The following is a 20,582-nucleotide window of genomic DNA, read 5'->3' on the forward strand; positions in this document are numbered from 1 at the left end:
AGGAGGCTGAGGCAGGAGAATTGCCTGAACCCAGGAGGCGGAGGTTGCTGTGAGCCGAGATTGCGCCATTGCACTCCAGCCTGGGTAACAAGAGTGAAACTCTGTCTCAAAAAAATAAATAAATAAATAAAAATAAATAAAAAATAAAATGTACAATTATTATTCACTGTAGTAACCCTGCTGTGATATCAAATAGGAGCTTTTATTCATGCTTTTTATTTTTTCATAACCATTAACCATCCCACCTCCTCTGTCCTCCCTACCACCACTACCCTTCCCAGCCTCTGGTAACCCTCTTTCTACTCTCTATCTCCATGAGTTCAATTGTTTTTTTAGATCCAACAAGTGAGAACATGCAAAGCTTGTCTTTCTGTGCTTGGCTTATTTCACTTAACATAATGATCTCCAGTTCCATTCAAGTTGTTGCAAATGACAGGATCTCATTCTTTTTTTTCCTGGCTGAATAGTACTCCATTGTGTATATGTACCACATTTTCTTCATCCATTCATCGACTGATGGACGTTCAGGTTGCTTCCAAATCATAGCTATTGTAAACAGCGCTGTAACAAAAATAGAATTGCAGATAACTCTTTGATGTACTGAATTCCTTTCTTTTGCATATATACCTGGCAGTGGGATTGCTGGATCATATCCTAGCTCAATGCTTAGTTTTTTGAGGAACCTCCAAACTGTTCTCCACAGTAGTTGTAAGAATTTACATTCCCACCAACAGTGTAAGAGGGTCCCCTTTTCTCTGCACCCTAACCAGCATTTGTTATTATCTGTCCTTTGGATATAAGCCATTTTAACTGGGGTGAAACGACATCTTATTGTAGGCTTGATTACACATATCTCATGTTCAATGATGATGAGGACCTTTTGATCATGTAACTATCTTTAAAACAAATGCAGTTTAGTCTCTTTTTAATATAATCAATTCAGCTTCAAAAACTGGTATATTGCATTTGGGATACAATCAACATGAATCTTCCAACTCAATTTGTTTCAACTCATGAACTTTTCAAAATCCCTAGTGGCTTAGTGACAAAGACCTTTGGAGAAAATAATCATGGGTTTCGATCAATGCTGTCCCTGTTGCATACAAACATAGCTAGAGAACAAGGCCAGTGATGATTCTACAGACATAAGAAGCATCTACATCTTGGCTGTGGGCTGTTTGGTTACAGAAACGTGATCCTGCAAGTTGTCACCACTATACATAAAGTCAGGCTATAATAGCATATTTCACTTAAAAATAAATTATCACAATGTAAGGCACATATGATATGTCAGGTATGTGGAATCAGATTCATGATTTGAAAAAAATGCTTAAATCACACTGAATCAGCTAAGCAGAAAAATAATTATAAAATTTTAGATTTTCCCCTTTTTTCTTTTGGCTTTGTACTAAATCGATGTAGAAAAGACACTTTCTACCCTGAAGGAGACTGCTGTCTTATCTGATAAATTATATAAGCTCCAGTTAATGTATGTCATCACCCTCAGGAATGACAGGTCTCTCCTTCTCACGCTTGTGGGAGTTAAGTGTTGACACTGTGAGAGAACTTGACTAATAACCTTTGCATAGACTTTCCAAACTCTGCACGTAACTTCTTGAGAGAGCTGAATAAAGGCCAGTATTTTCACAGGTTGACAGTCTGGAGAAGAGGGTCACTGAGCACTCTGACATTTTTAAGTTCAGTTTACAGGAACTCTTTGCAAAACTTTAGGTTTTGCTGTACTTCAAATCATTTGGCCAAATTATAAAAAAATGAATACAAAATATGTGACCCTCGAATAATTCTGCACTTGGCTTTATTCCCCTTTGGTGCTTTTGAGGACAATTTCTACAAGGTCTGGTTTGGCTAAAAGGGACACATCATTGAAGATCTCTAGCCCTTTCACTTTATAAACTTTATTTTATTCTGAGCTAGTTAACCACATATAGATGTATGGTATTTATCAGTGAGGTAGATCCATTATGACAATGAATGGGAAGAGGTCATCTATTCCGCCCATTCTGTGCAAATCTCAAGCAGCAAAGCTAAATTTTACTAAAGATAAATCCATAACTGGGGGAAAAAACAATGTTTAAATGTCCATTGTATTTCTTGTCCAAATGTGTGAAAAGGAAGTACATTTAAACTCTGTCCAGTGGTGTGGTTTCTGGTCTTCCTGGTGTTCTCAATTCTCTCTATGTCATTTCGGTGTAAAAATACTATCTTACATTTCCCCTGACCAGAAACCTTGGGACATCATAAAAATGTTAATTAAGCATTATTACTTCATGCATTCAATAATGCTGATTTCATGAAACCACACAAACAGGATTCTTTTGTTTTATTGATAACAGAAACTGTGCATAATTACAGATTTGATGAGGAACCTGCAAATAATAAAGAATGTGTCTATTGCCAGCAAAATACAATTATTCCATGCCCTTTCAACATACAAATATAGAGTTTTTCACACCAGATGGCTCTGGTGTAACAAAGCCATTTTAGAATGTTTAATTGTGCTTCTACAAAACCTTCAGAGAATGAGGTAGTTCCCTTTACCTACAATATTTTCCACATTTCCATTATTACATTTTAAGCTACTAAAATCCTTTTAATATAGCCTGTAAATGATCTTTCGTAACAGCCAAGCCTCATTTAGAAACTGTTTATTTCTTTCTACTCAATTGTTCTTAAAAAGAATTTCAAGAATCACTACACAGCTAAGATATTTGAGACTTGCAATGGCTGGGGTTTATCATTACAATAGTAATTGCAATCAGATTCAGATACAAGAGAACAGGTTGTAACAATTTCATAATTAAGTTGATATTCTGTTTCTATCTACAAGCTCTAATTTAAAAATTCAAACTACTTATTTTTCCTCAGCCACAAGTAAGTGCAGATTCTTAAAAACAGTGGGTTGAGCTCCAGCTCCATGTATTAGGTAGCTTGGTATATTGCGGAATCATTCATTGTTATTAAGTCACCCTGGGAAACATCTGCAGAACTTAGCAATACACCCAGATTTGTGAGCTTATTTTTAAGACATGACTCAAATCTGTACTCTTCAAAAACTTATCGGTGAAGTACAAATTGAGACAGATATTTACATTCCTTTCTCAACCCTGAGAATGACTTTAATGATCACAGGAAATGAGTTGGAGGAAGCTGCAATGTATTGTTGCACATTTTAGTTAAAAACCAATATTCAACCAATTTCCAATTCAGTAAACCTTCCACCTATCAGGATAGGGGGATAGTGGTCAACAGTATCTCTAAGAAAAAAAAAAGTCACAGTCTGCTCCTTGTCACTTATTCTTTTATTTGGCCTCAAGACGCTTCATGAATCTTAGAATAAAATGGTTGAAGAAATGGCACAATAGATATTACTGACTGCAGTTATAAAATAAAGTCTAGTCCAAATTGATAGTAATCTAAAGTGGTTTCTATGTAGCACAACCATCAGACTATAACCTCAATAGTGTGGCCTAATTCTAATATCTGATGAAGTGTTCGCTATATTTGGTCACTACCTAGCAGCATTATTTGTATTTAGCAACTACAACGAAAGTTGAAGATCTCAGTGCTTGAAAGAATAAGGAAAAAGCTCCTGTGGATAACACAGAAATATGTTTTGTTTTTTCCCCCTCTATGATTCCTTTCTTCTCCACCTCCACTTGTTCTTCCTCTGATATAATCTTTCATTAAATTTTTCTCCATAATCCAAGAGTGAGCAACAGCAAACCTAGCCATTCTGATGGTGGATATGTAGAGAAAAGCCAGTGAAACTATATTTTAATTCATTCCTATACCGCAGGCTACATCAATTCTTACCATCCCAACAGTAGATTACATAAACTGAACATTATGCAACTAAAGTTATAGGCCTTGTTAAATAAGTCTACTGTAGAATAAAAAGTACACTTTCAGACAGAATAAGATAACTTAAAACTTCAATACCTGTATCCAGCAGATTTTAAAGAGCACTTCAATTTTTTTTCTTCTTTTTCTCCCCCATCCCTCCCCTTTCAATTTTTAAGACTGATTTCATGACTTTATCATTTACTAAAGCAAATATGTTTATATATGTCTGACCTCAGGGAATTATTTATGCACAAACACTACTATAACTACTGTACTCTGTGATATGTTTCATTATCAACCTCTCCAAATTTAACATCTGAGAAGTCTTTTTATCATGGTATATATGCTGAAGAGGAAAAATATCACTTTCTTCTACCTTTGAATCTTTAAAAGGGCATTTTGGTAATAATAAACATTTATCTCTTTCAATACATTTAAAACCTCATACTGTGCAAAATTGTGGTTACATTAAAGTTATTTTCTAAATAGCCAGATCCATCACCTTCAAGCTAATACTTTAAACAGCATGGTTCATAATAGATATTTTCTAGAAAAATTCACTCTAGGGTCATTTTCTTTGTTTATTTCCATATAATCTGGCTTTGAGTTTAAGAAAATCACCAAGAATGCTGTAATCTGTGGTGTTAATTTATTAGATGGACAAACATAACTCAACATTGTTTCAAAAAAAATGCAGTCAACACATGTACTAGGGTGGTAGTAAATGGTAAAGAAAGAGGACGTAATTCACACCACATCAGGAGTGGTGTGAGCACTAACCTAAACACCATCCTTATTAAGTAGTTTTGTACTAGAGGAAAGGAAGGAATTAAAGAAGGATAAAGTTGCCTTCAAAATAAAAAGAGATAAACTATTCATTGATTTCTCGATAAGAGATGCCCTCTGGCCTTCCTCTCTTAGGATCTAACTATTGCTTTTATAGCTACAATCAGTTCAAGTAGTAGAATATAAACTCCATGAGGGTAATGTCTACATGCCATTTATTTCTTAAAACTAACTTCCTAATCTCTATTGTTGGTTGAGCCAACATAGTCCACATGATCTTTGTCAAGTAATAGATAAGCCTTGTTGAAAAGCTGGTACCCTTTGCCTACTTTCATGAGGAGGTATCTGGAAAATAGATAGCTGAACAGACTCTACATGTGGCAAAACAAAGTGACAGTTGTTATAAAACATCCACTAAAATTACCTGCTAGCATTATAACTGAAGTTTTTGCATAGCCACATAAGAAGAAATCCACATTATAAGAAAAAGTACTTTGATCATTTTAGAATCAAGGCGTGAAATAAGCAGTTTCTCTAACCCATAAGTCTTCAGCCTCACTTGGTACCTCTGACGAATATTTATCGCTGTAAATGTTTTAGAAACTATCACTCTTTGAAAGTGAACAAACGCTGTTTTCTGCTGAAAATTCATCTTTCCCAATCATAAGGGGAAATCAAACATGCAACTTGAAAAAAGAGGAAACAGAATATAGTGACTGAGCACTGAGTGGGACTGGAGAAAATAAATGAGCTTATTTAGGCAGCTGCTTTCACAGCACAATTCCCCAAAAGCAGAACTGAAACTGCAGCGTTAATAAAATCTCCTATAATTCTTTTGACTATGATATACTCATTAATTGCCTTCAAATGTTCAAGAGTGCTTGGATTTGAGTCAAGCAAGACCACTTGCTTAGGTGCAAGTTTATGAAGCAGGAAAACTAATATGGTGAAGAATTTTAACCCAGGGCATATAACATAGGTTTCCTATATCTTCAAGAGAGCGGACATTGCATGCCACCATCTAACTGATGTTACACTCTGCTTCTTGCTGCTGCCTGCTTCTGCCTCTGGTCTTTTTTTTCTTATAGCAATCTTTTAAGAAAAGAATAAAGGATGTTTACTAGGTAGGAAAAAAACATGATTTCCTAACAAGACTTCTCAGTCACTTATTTCTCTTTCCCTTTTCCTTTGCGCTTTTGAAAATAAAGGCTAAAGCAGGTGTTATAAATGTATTCGTTCCTGTACTAGAGAGCATGGAACATGCCTCTGAAGTCAACTCTTCTTTTGGTGTATCATGAGTTGAATCCTTAATAAATGACTGCCACAAAGAAAATTTCTAACAGCAAATCTTTTTAGGAACTGCTCAGGTTTTGCCTTTGTCTTGATACTTCATTTTAAAATCCTGGTTTCTACTGATGCGTTTTCGAAAAAGCTGACAAGCTTGGTCTGAAAATGAAAAAACTGAAAAAAGTGAAAGGAAGAGAACATGCAAAATAAGTTAATCATTATCATTTTAAGTGCCACCAGTTCTGTTTATATTAATGCACATGTGAATTGCTGAATCTCATTTGATCAACCCAATTAAACATTAAATAATTGCAGCCAATTATGCAAATAGCAACAATATTAATTTGTTGATCTTTTTGAGCAGATTAGCTTCACATGTTCCAAATGCTAGACTATCTTATGCCTTAAATGATCAATTAGTGTGACAATAACTAAGTCTTGAAGAATGGATAATTGCCTAGTTATAATGTGGCACTCTTGCTGTATTAATCCACTGCAATTAAACAAATAGTACACAAGGAAAAAAGATGTGCAGATGTTCCTGTTAAATCTATTTAACAAGAAAGCATCAAGGTCAATTTCCTGTCTTACTACTTGAATGACAATGGTGGATTGTGTTCTCTGTATCAGGAGACCTCTAGTTTTTAAAAACATCTATCCTTAGTTTTCACTGGGTCTGACGGAAAGGGCTTAAAAATGCTCTTAAGGTTTTATGAAAGAAATGTTACAAACATAATGTTCTCTAGCTTCGCAATGGGCATGTCCTGCCATAAAAAATCTGGAGATGCAAAGTATAAAATGTATTCATGGCAAATAAATAATTCTCATTTCTCATAGGAATAGAAAGCTAGTTACTATGTATCGCTTGACAGCTGAAATTACCTGCAAGTCTTTCCCAGACTACTATATTAAGAATTAGGTCAAAGGAGTTCGCCAAGGCAAAAGCACACCCTTAGAATGCTTGCTTGGGATACACAGTGTGTAGGAGACAGTCAAGAGCACCTCAGGCCTGAAAAGAACAGCCTCTCCCAAGACTTCAGATCACCAATTAAAAGCCCACTCAAAGAGATTTTTACCATTCCTTTTCATCTTATATTTCTCAATTTTCATTTTACTATTCCTGTCTGTAAAAGACCTTATGGCTAAAAGTTTTGGAAAAGAATCAAAGCCCATTTGCTATGCGTTGCTAAATGCCTCAAGGAAATTTTTCCAATGCATCAAACTTTTAGAATGTTCTTTTTCCTTTTCTGAAAAGAGAATAAAATATGTTCAGCAAGAAGAAAGTTATGAGGACTGAGGAAAACCAAAATGCAACGTCTGAGAGTTGACTTTCCAAGGAAAAATGTTTTCTGTCAAGATTTGACTTTCCCCTAGATAAACAAGAAAGGATGTAATTTTAACTCACAGCTCCTAGACAAGGAAAATATCACCCATAATAGCTCTCCCTGTATCCTAACCACTTGCTCATGAAATCTCCATTTAAAGAAAAGAGCACCTGCAAAAGCAGAGTATAAAAATCAGAGTATGTCTCTTTGTTATCTACCCCTCACCCAAAAAAAGATTTATTTCTGCAATTAACATTTAACATAAACATTTGTCATTTCCATTTGGTTGGGATGATATCATGACCTCTCTCTAGAGCAGTAGTCCCCAACCTTTTTGGCACCAGGCACCAGTTTTGTCGAAGGTAATTTTTCCACAGACTGTGGGGTGGAAGAAGTTTCAGGATGAAACTGTTCCACCTCAGATCATCAGGCATTAGATTCTCATAAGGAGCACATAGCCTAGATCCCTTGCATGCACAGTTCACAATAGGTTACGCTCCTATGAGAATCTAATGCTGCCATTGACCTGACAAGAGGTGGAGCTCAGGTGGTAATGCGAGTGATGGGAAGTAGCTGTTAATACAGATGAAGCTTCTCACTGGCCCACCACTCACCTCCTCTGCTGTGTGGCCTGTGGCCTGGGGGCTGGAGTCCCCTGCTCTAGAAATATATCTTCAATTTCAAGACAATTCCAACACAGTCAGTATGAAAAGATTCCCCAAACTATGCTTTGGAGTATCTCTAATGACTTAGTAGCTCATGGAAAATAAAGACCATGTACGGTAAATCTATACAATGTCAGAATCAATCACAAATTCTAACAAAGAGGTTTCATAATATAGAAACAAAGAAGGTACACTTCTATAGAAGCAAAATGTCCATTCATTCATTATATAAACTGTTTACTCAGTACCTACTGTGTGTCAGCCATTGGGGATACAAAGATCTGTAAGGCACAAGACCCTCAGTCTTGTAGTCATCTGACAGACAGCCAGCTACAATATCATGTGAAAAGGACAATGGTGAAAAATGCACTCAGGTCTTCCTAATGCACAGGGTATGCTCAGATTGTGACATCAGGAAGAAGAGAGATATTTACCTTAAGATGGACTTGGAGGGTGTGCAGAAAACTGTGACAGGAGGAAATGCAGTTTTAAAAGCCTTGATTTTTAAAAAAAAAGAAAACGCTTTGTGAAGATAAAGATAGGCGGCAGGAAATGTAACCTATGAAATTTACTCCGATTAGCTTTCAAACACACAAAAAACTGCATTTGGTTGAGGAGCAAAATATAACTTATATTAAAGAAAAAACAACTGTTTTAGTATCTGAGTGAAGTACAAAGGGAGGCACTAAAATCACTGAGGAAAATCCCATGTTATATGGCTTACATTAATATTTTTCTAGGTAGGGTTAAGGTAAGGTAAGCTACAACTACTAACTTACGAAACACCATTTGATGATTGCAATTCATGTTCTCTGGCATGAAGAAACGATCACTCTTGTAACACACTGATACTACAAACTACATTATGACAACTACTAACAGGTAGCCAAAGAAACCTATCACAATTCAAATGCAACAGTCTGTCCCAATAGCATACAGTTGGTATCTTCTATTTTCCATTCAGGATAGTACAATTGTCCAGTTGTTCTCTTCTCGTCCATACTGCAACAAAAGCAAGAAAACATGTTTCAGTACAAAAACTAACAGGGCAGAAATAGCTTACAAACAAACAATACTACCAAGGTTACACAGAAGGTTCACTTCTGCTTTGAACAACAAAAGAAAACATTTTCATATTAAAAACTGAATTAGAGAGAAAGAGAGGAAAAGAGGACACCATGTAAAAAAAATATGATAAAAGCATACGTAGTGAGATTTTTAAACAACCAAATACCGGAAAAGAATCACAAATTTTACAATTATTGCTGACCTCAAATTCATAGCTGGTATAGGTCCTTTATCTATTAGGTACATGCCTTCTCATTATCATTTCTCATCAAGTTAAATTATTTTACAGCTGTGACTTTTACTTTGGAAAAAGTGATGCTCAAAGTGTATTCCCAGACCACCAGCATCAGCATCACCTGGCAACAAAAATGCAAATTCTCCGACCTCATCTCAGACAGAATCAGAAACTGTGGGGATGGGTCACAGCAACCGGCGATTCAGCAAGCATCAAGTGATTCTGACATACACTAGAGCGTTTTATGTTCATAAACAAAAATATGAAATTGACAAGTCCCATGGATCTTAACAAAGACTCTGTTCTCTAAATCAGTTGTTCATGCTATGTTAGCATCTTTCTTATTCCTTCAAAAGTTATGTCACATATGTATCATAGTCAGAATTTGATTCTTTGCATCAGCAAATACTTTGCTTTAAAAGTAAGTCTGAATTTTAACATTTAAAATGAAATTAAATGAAACAGAGATATTTCATACATCACGAATAGAAAGCTAGTTCCATATTAATTCATTCACTCGGTCAGTCATTCAACAAAAATGGCTGTGTTTATAATAAGCTCTCACTCTGACCAATTACTGTATGCCAGTGTCATCATGCCAAGAGTTTTACAGGCTTATTACCTCATTTAATACTCATAGAAACTGTACACAGAAGGTACCATTATCAGTCCATTTTATGGATGAGAAAACTGAATATTAAGGAGATTGAGTAACTTGCTCAAGTTTGCAGTTAACAAATGGAAGGGCCCAGACCCTAACTAAAGTCTCTCTCGCAGCAGATTCCATGTTCTTGACCACCACCAGGACTGCTCTCCACGTGTTCAGAGAGCCATGTGTATGGAGACTGACTTGGAACAGATCTTTCCAACCCAGTGTATCAGGCCACTAAATCTATCATTGTGAGTTTGCCCTAATTACTCAGACCATGTCTATTTTCACATGAAATGGCTCTTCTAGTCATAATATAACTTTAGTTTAAATTAATATAAAACATCAGAATTTCTGAACTAGAAACAACATTAATGACCATCTAAAACATAGGAGTTGACTCAAATAAGTGGGGCTCTGGATTTTACTTCTTTACTTCAGAATATTCCTACTTTTATCCATTTTGTATATTGGGATTCCAGAATAATCTCTTTTGAAGAAAGTTCTGCTGCATAAAAATCAAGTGTAAAGAGCAATGAATTTTAATCCTAGCTTCTTGGCATGTAAGGACACTAAGGCTCTAGGTCACCCTTAATTTTGACAAGCCCAGTTCTCTGCTTCTGTCTGGTTTTATTTATCCTGTGTCACACTGTACATGTGCTGTGTTTCTCTTAAAGACCTCAGAGAGCAGAATCTATCCAAGTGGTAAAAGTACTGGCAGCCAAGAATAGGTCTACCTACCACCTTGTAGTTTACATAAAAAGGAGAAGAAAGGAAGCCAAATGACTGTAAGTTTCTTGCATAATCCACACCAGAAAGCATTGCCTACAGACTGTCACCACCCACTATTGACTCTGTTGCTTCATGATGAATGCTGGATGAAACATCTTCAAATTCTACCTGATTTATGTATGGTGTCAACATGACTTAAGGTAAGGGCAAAATATGTATTTTATTTCCGTTCTTTGGATTCCCATTAATATATTAAACACTTTTGCCATTAATAACAATTGAGTGTCAGTGTATTGACATTTTAGCAGATCTACAGAACTGTGATTCATGACTACTGTCACTTCATCTTGCATTTCATCAGTTAAAGTAAATTTGCTTTCAATTAGTTGTTTTAGTTTTATAAATGATCAAAAATCAATTTTGATTACAATGACAGTCGTAGGCAACATATGACTCTACGAACCCACATAATATGTACTGTTTTACTCCTCTCATTCTGTCATTTATGCTTTTATGTAAAATCACAACATTCTGAGAAGTGCCCAAGAAATGTGATATTACAGGTAATTCATAATGTCTAGAACTAGACATTTAGTAATCAAATTTTTCATTTGGCTGATGGATAATGCAATTTAATTTTTCAAGGGGAAATAATTTTAAGTAGAGATGGCAGATTTAAGCAGAAATAGGAATCATATTATTTCCTTAAGAGTAAGTGTACAGAGAGAGAGGAAAAAGAGAAAGCATGTCTTCACGGACTAGGATGTCATTATACTCTTGTCGCTGTCATTACAAAACAACAGGGCAGGCTCACACCTTCAATGTCTGGTAGGCCGGCTGTAAGTCACACTTACTTCGTTTTGTTCATTGAACTCTGAGATGGTGTCAAAGCAACATGGCAAGTCAGGTCGAGCCTGTGGGATGGTATTTGGAGTCCATGTGGAAGACTCAATGAAATGTGCAGAATTTTAATCTTTTGTAAGTTCCAGCTAGAACACTAAACTAAAACATGACTAATGACAAGTTCATTACTTCACATTTGAGGTGCATAAGGCAGATAATTTCATATGGCCTTTGCTAAATGGCTTTTACATTCAACAGAAAGTTCCTGGCAAAACAAAGCACATCCTGCATGTCATGCAGTCACTCTATGCAACACCAAAAAAAATATAGTCAGTGCCGCCTACCAGGTAGCAATTTGTCATTCTTGTTCTAAGCCCTATTGAAAGGCTGTGCAAAGCTTTGTAATCATGTAACACATGGAAGAGGATGTGCTGGGAAGGTGGTCCAGGAACTAAGTCACACCAGGGCAATCTAGAGATGAAGTTTGTATGCACACAGCAGTCAGCTTAGGACATCAGCAGGGAAAGGGGTGGGACTTTTAACTTCTTATGTAACTAAGTCATGGAGCTGCTCCATTGAAAACAAGACAAATACAATAACCACTAATAGTCATTTGTGCCTACAAAACTGTATTCACTAGTGAGAACAAATATTTTTTAATTCTATCTGCTGACCTGCAATCAATGCAGACCCTGCTCCTGTCCCATTCAAGCTGCCCCTTTCCTATGCTTCAGATGTCCGTCTCTGGATCTTTGCAATCACTGCTTCCCACTTTACAGAGCCTCAACAGCAGCAGTGCTGGTTCACACATGCTCCCCCCATACTTTCAACCCAGACTCTACTTTTTATTTGATTAGAACAGCAGTACGAACATGTATCTCATTTTGAAAAAAATCTAAATCAGGTTCTCTAAGAAATAATTTGGCATTATTCAAGAGCTTCCTCTCATCTCTTCTCAGAATGTGTTAATATACAAGTGCAATACATTTTTTATTCTTTAGCATTTGTTTGGTGGTTCACTTGCCCTTTCATTCCTTCAAGAAACATTACTGCATATGCATTATACCCCAGGATCTGTGCTGAACACTGGAGGTATAAAAAGAGAGTGAACAATCCAAACAACCCTAGAGCAGAGACAAGTGCGTGACTCATTATAATGTAATTTAAAGACCTTATGGGATCATCCACGGCACTGTGAAACTGGAGGAAGAAGCAGCATTCAAGTGAATGAACGTGTATTTGGACAGAGGGAAGGTTCCTAAAGGAATGAGTCATAGAGGATAGCCAAGGCCTTATCCAGGTGAGAAATTTCTAGAGGCGCAGCAAAACCTGGACGCATCAGAGAGCAGAGCACATTTGCAGAACACAGGACCCCACGTGGCTGAAGCAAAGGTGAGTATGATGGTGAGTAACTGGAACAGTAAGGAGTTTAACCGCAGAGAAAAGAAACATGCCGACAACGTGGAACGTGCTCTCCAAGTTCAAGTTTGGTTAAATATAAACACAGATGTGTTTTTCTTTGTTGCTTTAAATAAAAAGGAAAAAAGAAACTTTTATTTGAAAAATTCATCTCTTAGGAGGTATTTATAGAGCAATCTAAGATCCAGGGAGTTATGTGGACAAGTAGCTAAATGGGATGAATACTTAACCTCAGAGATTATTACTCATATACAGAAGAACAGAAGTTGAAAAGTCAAATCTGTGGTTATGAGAGAATTTTTCCCCTGGGCCAAACTGGCAAGAATCTTGAAGGCTTTTTTGGTGGCTGTTGCTGGCCTCTTCTTCAATTTATCAGAGCACTTTGTAGAAAACATCCATGCTTCCATGCAATGCCAAAAGAAATCAGATGTAAAACATGATGCAATTCTATGTTTTTTCCTTAATAATTACTGAAATTTATTTTTCTTAGAGAAACAGACAAGCTAGTAGCTTGGCTGACAGTCTCAATTTGCCATCTTGTAAGAGAGTAATTTTGAGACCTTAGGTTCCAGGGACACAGGCATAAAATAACTGAGACATGTTCTTTGATTTTGAAGGGATGGTCCTTTGTTACTTAACAATTTGTGGCACATTTGGTTTGTTTTTAGTTCAGGACCACTGTTTCCACCCAAATCTCATGTGGAATTATAATCCCCCATATTGGAGGAAGGGTCCTGGTGGCAGGTAACTGGATCATGGGAGTAAACCTTCCCCTTGCTGTTCTCATGATAGCGAGTGAGTTCTCAGGAGATCTGTTTGTTCTAAAAAGTGAGTGGCATCTCCCACCCTCACTCTCTTCCTCCTCTTTTCCTCCCTCCCTTCTTTCCTCCCTTCTTTCCTCTCTCCCTCCCTCCCTCCCTCCCTCCCTCCCTTCCTTCCTTCCTTCCTTCCTGGAGTGGAGTGCTGTGGCACAATTGTACAATCTCCAAGAGGTAACCTTGAAATCTTACTTGGTATATTAACCACTCTAGAATGTACAATTTGTTTAAGAAAATACTATAAAATTTGTTCAAGAAAATTTTCCAAAATGGTCTTTCTTTCTTATCACTATGGGCACACTTCTCTTAAACATTTCTAAACTCCTAATTTTTAAAATTTTAATTCAGATAAAATACACACATATAATTTACTATCTTTACCATTTTTAAGTGTTCAGCTTAATGGTAATAAATACATTTATATTCTTGTTCTTTTCCTTCATCCTCTCCTTCCCACTCCCCTTCTCGGCCTCTGGTAACCTCTAATCTACTTTCTGTCTTTATGGGATCCACTTTTTTAGCACCTGCATGAGAATGTATGATATTTGTCTTTCGGTCCCTGGCTTATTTCACTTAACAAAATGCCCCCCAGTTCCATATATGTTGCTGCAAATGACAGGATTTCATTCTTTTTATGGTCAAATAGTACTCCATTGTGTGTGTGTGTGTGTGTGTGTGTGTGTGTGTGTGTGTATGCCACATTCACTTTATCCATTCATCTGTTAATTCCCTATCTTGGCTATTGTGATACTATTGCAATAAACATGGGAGTGCAGATGTTCTTTGATATATTGATTTTTTTTGCTTTTGGATATATAACCAGTGGTGGAATTGCTGGATCACACTGAAGTGCTAGTTCTACTTTTAGTTTTTTGAGTAACCTCCACACTGTTCTCCATTAGTGGCTGTACTATTTATATGTCAACCAACAATATATGATGGTTCTTTTCTCCACATCTTCCCAGCATTTGTTATTGCTTGTTTTTTAAATACAAAGCATTTTAACTAGGGCGGGTGGATTTTACATTGCGATTTTGCTTTGCATTTCTCTTATGATTGGTGATGTTAGCATTTTTTCATGTACCTGCTGGCCATTTGTATGTCTTCTTTGGAGAAATGTCCATTCAGCTATTTTACCCATTTTTAATCAGATTTTTTTCCTACTGAATTGTCTATTCAGGTCTCATGCCCATTTTAAAACCATATTATTCAAGTTTTCCTGTACAGTTGTTTGAGTTCCTTATAGATTCTGGTTATTACTCCCTTGTCAGATAGAGAGTTTGCAAATATTTTCACCCATTCTTTGGGTAGTCTATTCCCTTTGTTGATTGTTTCCTTTGCTATGCAGCTTTTCAGCTTAACATAATCCCAACTGCCTATTTTTGCTTTGATAGCCTGTGTTTTTCAGTCTTACATAAGAAACCTTTGCTGGCCAGAGACAATGGCTCATGCCATTGTCTAAAAGTATACTGACTGGGTATGGTGGCTCACAGCTGTAATCCCAGCACTTTGGGAAGCCAAGATGGGTGGATCACCACTGAGGTCAGGAGTTCGAGACCAGCCTGGCCAATATGGCAAAACCTCATCTCTATTAAAAATACAAAAATTAGCCTGGAATGGTGGCAAGAGGCCTGTAATCCCAGTTACTCAGGAGGATGAGGCAGGAGAACTGCTTGAACCCGGGAGTCAGAGATTGCAGTGAGCTGAGATCACACCACTGCACACCAGCATGGGTGACAGAGTAAGACTCTGTCTCAAAAATAAATAAATAAATAAAATGCTTACAAAATAATGAAGTTTAAGACATCAAAAATTGGCTGGGTGTGGTGGCTCGTGCCTGTAATACCAGCACTTTGGGAGGCTGAGGCGGGTGGATCACCTGAGGTCAGGAGTTCGAGACCAGCCTGGCCAACATGGTGAAACCATGTCTCTACTAAAAATACAAAAATTAGCGGGCTGTGGTGGCCCATGCCTATAATCCCAGATACTAGTGAAGCTGAGGCAGGAGAATTGCTTGAACCCGAGAGGCAGAGGTTGCAGTGAGCCAAGATCGTGCCATTGCACTCCAGCCTGGGAAACAAAAAAAAAACACAAAAATAAAAAAAAAAAAAAAAAAAAAAAAGACATCAAAAATTAAGAGTGATTATATCTCAGTGTTGGAATCATGTACTGTAATTTTCTTCCTATAGTTTCTTATACTTTCAAGTTTTTTCTTCCTTTTTTTTTTTAAAACAGAAGTACGTTATATTTCTTAATGAGATTTTTAGATGTTATCAAAATTTACATATATTTTTTAATGTTAAGTAATGTAGTCCTGAACAATATTTTCTTTCTTTTTTAAAAACATAGATCCTCTTTCCCATTTCTGTTTTGCTCATGCCCACACACAGTGTTGGGAATTTCTTCCTTAAATTTAACTTATTGATCTCAACTTATAATATTTACTCTTTTTCATTGAAACACAATTTAGTTGTAAGCTCTGACAGAAATAAGGTGAAAGAAAAGAATACAAAAGAAAACCTTTACCTGGATATCAGTTAATTTGCTCAAGATACGGCTTGCCAGCTTAGGACCGTTCTCCATAGTTGGAATGTGTATTGTCTACAAAATAAAGGGAAACAAGATAATTTGAGGGTATTCATGTATATGCGATAGATAAGACACTCAGTGATTCTGCTGTGCTAAGGCAATTCCACTGAAGTTAAGGAATAGCACTAAAACCTACTGTCTGCATGCTAGCTCCTTATGCCAAAGACTTTTGTATTCTAAATTTGAATAAAAACTAGCCAATGATAGGTTGTACATTGCCTACCAATTAATTTTAGGGCATAAACAGTTTGTATACCAATCTTCAGGATCATTTGAAGAACCAAGGGGAAGCTACAGGTACTGAAAATAGCAGCTACACTTAAAGAACCCTACCTCTTCCAAGATTCTGAGAATCTGTAAGGATGCATGACTGTCTTCTACATGTTAACCCTTTGGCAGGAATGCAAACTCAAAGATATTTTGCCACAATTTAATGCAAGTCATTCTGGGAGCATAAATTAAAGCAAGTCTACGCATTCATAAAAGTGGCTTCTATACCTACCTCTGGCCCAAGCTAAACTTCTAGGGGCCACTACCTCCATAATACTGGACAGTATGATTAAAAGCATGGCTGAAAGAGATTTCATGCTTCTAATTTGTACCTGAGTCATGTCTACTCATGTCTTGCTGGCTTGCAGGTTTTGATAGTTTGATTTTCGGAGATAGTCTGTGCTTTCAAACACTTTTCCCTTTAGTACAATAGGATAATTAGATATATTGTTGGCTGTAAATGCTCCCTAAGCCAGGACCATTAAAATTATGCTAAACTTTATAAATTTCTTATTTCTAGAAGTGAAGTAATAATTAAACTTAAAAAAAAACTGGCCTGGAGCCAGGCGCGGTGGCTCACTCCTGTAATCCCAGCGCTTTGGGAGGCTGAGATGGGCGGATCACCTGAGGTCAGGAGCTCGAGACCAGCCTGACCAATACGGTGAAACCCCATCTTAAAAATAATAATAAATAATAAATTAAGAAAAGAAAAAAAAAAAAAACAGCCTAATGACACCATCATTAATGGATTGATCACATTACCTCAATGCTACCATAGTAAGACAGTAAACAGTAGCATTATTAACAATGTAAGTGCTCATATAAAACAGAATAATTCTTCTCCCATGAAACTGTCAATCTGTAGATGGAATTATGTCAAGAGCAATCCCTTAAAAGCAAGTTCTTCAACAAATGAAGCAGCCACCATTAAAGTCAGAGGAGTTGAGGAAAACTCCGATTAGTTGAGGAAAAATAACTATAAAGTAAAATTTGAAAACCAGTAGAATTTGCATTTACAGTTGACATTTGAACAACATGGATTTGAACTACACAAGTTCACTTAGACATGGACTTTCTTCTGCCTCTACCATTCCTAAAACAGCAAGACCAATCCCTTCTCCTCCTCCTCAGCCTACCCAATAAGATGGACAAAGACGATGAAGACCTTTATGATAATCCACTTCCTCTTAATGAATAGTAAATATATTTTTTCTTCCCTACAATTTTTTTAACTTACTTTATTGTAAGAATACATATATAACATATACAACTTACAAAATATGTGCCAATCAACTGTTTTTGTTATTGATAAGGCTTCTGGTCAACAGTAGTTAAGTTTTTGGAGAGTCAAAAGTTATATGTCGGCCAGGTGTGGTGGCTCACGCCTGTAATCCCAGCACTTTGGGAGGCCAAGGCAGGTGGATCACTGGAACTCAACATCTTGAAACCCTGTCTCTACAAAGAGTACTAAAATTAGCTGGGCATGGTGCTGCACACCAGCTACTTGGGAGGCTGAGGTGGGAGAATTGCTTGAGCTTGGGAGGCGGAGATTGCAGTGAGCTAAGATTGTGCCCCTGCACTCCAGCATGGATGACAAAGACCCTGTCTAAAAAAAAAAAAAAAATTAATATGCGGGTTTTTCAACTGTATGAGGGTTGACACCCCAACCCTTGTGTTGTTCAAGGATCCACTGTTTAACATGAGTAACTAAGCCAGTTCACATTATAAAGGTAATGCTTGCATGCCTTTAAGTTATGAAGTTAGATGCCAACGTTAACCGTAAGTATTGGAGCTTTGTTATAAAGAGGAATGCACAACAATTGACAAGAAAACAAAAGTATGACACATATCAAATCAGACTAATTTACTAGGAGGAAAACATTTCTTCCTACCAAATCCTTGAATTCCTTTTGTAAGATTTTAGTAAATACACCAGGTTTGCCAATGAATAATTCTTGTACAGTGGTCTATTCATTATTAATGATAACAACACTAATAGTAATAAATCGAGGAATTGACCATTCAAATGCATTTTCCATAATTATTTGCCATTCCTAATCCAGTAGTTTGGAAGTACTTTTGGTAACCAGAAACTGAAATGTAACTACCTATAGAGCCTTCCTCAGTGTGCTGGTAGGAAGGAAGAGAGAAGAATAGAAGGCTAGCAGCATAGCTCCAATCCCTACATTTAGGTAAGACAGATCTTACACCTGTCCAAGGACAAAACTCACTTCTATGAAATCACTGGAAACATAGTAGAAATATGCTAATTCAGTTTCATCTGGATACACTGTCCCAGTTATTTTTTTTAATGCCAAGTTAAAAAAAAAAAAAATCTAGCAGGGTGCAATGGTGCGCTCCTATAGTCCCAGCATCTCTGGAGGCTGAAGCACAAGGATTGCTTGACCCCAGGAGTTTGAGGCTGCAGTGAGCTATGATCACACCTGTGAATAGCCACTGCACTCCATTCTGGGCAATATAGCAAGACCCCATCTCTAGCTGGAAACCACCATTCTCAGTAAACTGACACGAGAACAGAAAACCAAGCACCGCATGTTCTCACTCATAAGTGGTTACTCAACAATGAGAACACATGGACACAGGAAGGGGAACATCACACACTGGGGCCTGCTGGGCTGTAGGGGGCTGGGGGACTAGGAGAGGGATAGGGGAAGGATAGCATTAGGAGAAATACCTAATGTAGATGACGGGGTGATGAATATAGCAAACCACCATGGCACATGTATACCTGTGTAACAAACCTGCACGTTCTGCACATGTATAACAGAATTCAAAGTATAATTATACTAATAATAAAAAGAAAAAAATAAAATAAAGAAAAACAAGAATGATAAAACTTTTGCATCTTAGTTCTGAGTCCAAATACAATTTTATCCACATGCTTAAATTAATGTAATTGGAAATGATAGGTAGGGAGGAAATACTTGTCGTACCTCGCCTTTGTACAGTATGTCAGAAACTGGGCAAACAACACAGGCTGTACCAGAGCCAAACATCTCCCTCACTCTGTTCGCCTCCAGGGCAGTTGTCAAGTCATCCATGGTAAGATATCTCTCTGACACTTTAAATTCACCCTGCATGGAATATAAAAAATAACAAGCATATTTTAAAGGAAAAGGCATGCCAAACAATTGCCATACTTATTGTTCTGCTTAACATTCTGATTGCACTTAGACAAGGTCATAATCATCCTTCAAGGGAAAGTTGGAAGGGGCACACTGTCTTATTGGTGAACACACTGAGGTGTTAAGTAACCTACTTCAAGGTCACAGATTTATATATGAGATTATCATAATATAAAATAGAAGACTGTCACCCTAAGACACACGGTATACTTTAACATACGCCTTCTCTTTTGCCTTCTTATTTGTTAGCTTGTATAAAGTCTCACAAAACTGATACATCTCAAGTGTTGCTTGATGCGTGCTCCATGTTAACAGTGTCTTAGGCTGGGCATGGTAGCTCATGCCTGTAATCCCAGTGTTTTGGGAGGCTGGGGCAGGTGGATTACTTGAGGTCAGGAGTCTGAGACCAGCGTGGCCAACGTGGTGAAATCCCGTTTCTACTAAAAATACAAAAATTAGCCAGGCGTGGTGGCAGATGCCTGTAATCCCAGACACTCCGGAGGCTGAGGCAGAAGAATCGCTTGAACCTAGGAGGCAGAGTTTGTAGTGAACCGAGATTATGCCACTGAACTCCAAAAAAACAAAACCCCAAAACACAGTGTCTTAAACCCTACTGTACCATAAAGGAGAACAATGTATTATATAATATTAATAATTATAGCTACCATTTATCAAGTACCTGTTATTATGCCAAGTTCTGTAATTCTAAGGGTAAGTACTATCATCCCCATTTTACAGATGAGGAAACTAAGGTTCAAGAAAGTTGAGGGGCATCTCCAAAGCCACAAAGGAAATAAATGACAGAAACTCAATTTGAACCCAGGTCTGATCTGATTGGCTCCAAATTTGGCACTCTTTCTACCTTTGTCTTTTTTTTTTTTTTTTT

General features: G+C 37.1%; 1 protein-coding gene and 1 long non-coding RNA gene across 4 annotated transcripts in view; one reads left to right on the forward strand and one right to left on the reverse strand.

The window, feature by feature from the left end:
* Positions 1-2,324: 2,324 nt before the first annotated feature.
* BCAT1 (branched chain amino acid transaminase 1) overlaps positions 2,325-20,582 on the reverse strand; it is a 111,228-nt gene continuing 92,970 nt past the window's right edge. For all 3 annotated transcript variants that reach the window (XM_017522994.2, XM_017522992.2, XM_017522995.2), the window contains exons 9-11: positions 19,505-19,645; positions 16,218-16,292; positions 2,325-8,929 (exon numbers count right to left, since the gene is read on the reverse strand). In XM_017522994.2, the coding sequence (XP_017378483.1) occupies positions 8,888-8,929; positions 16,218-16,292; positions 19,505-19,645 (258 nt within the window). In that variant the 3' untranslated portion in view covers positions 2,325-8,887. The remainder of the gene's footprint in view (positions 8,930-16,217; positions 16,293-19,504; positions 19,646-20,582) is intronic.
* On the forward strand, positions 10,500-15,241 carry LOC119470255. The gene is made up of 3 exons (XR_005199144.1): positions 10,500-10,811; positions 12,526-12,846; positions 15,086-15,241. It is a non-coding gene; the product is annotated as an uncharacterized LOC119470255 (long non-coding RNA).

This window comes from Cebus imitator, unplaced genomic scaffold, assembly GCF_001604975.1.
Source record: "Cebus imitator isolate Cc_AM_T3 unplaced genomic scaffold, Cebus_imitator-1.0 Scaffold25, whole genome shotgun sequence".
Taxonomy (NCBI): domain Eukaryota; kingdom Metazoa; phylum Chordata; class Mammalia; order Primates; family Cebidae; genus Cebus; species Cebus imitator.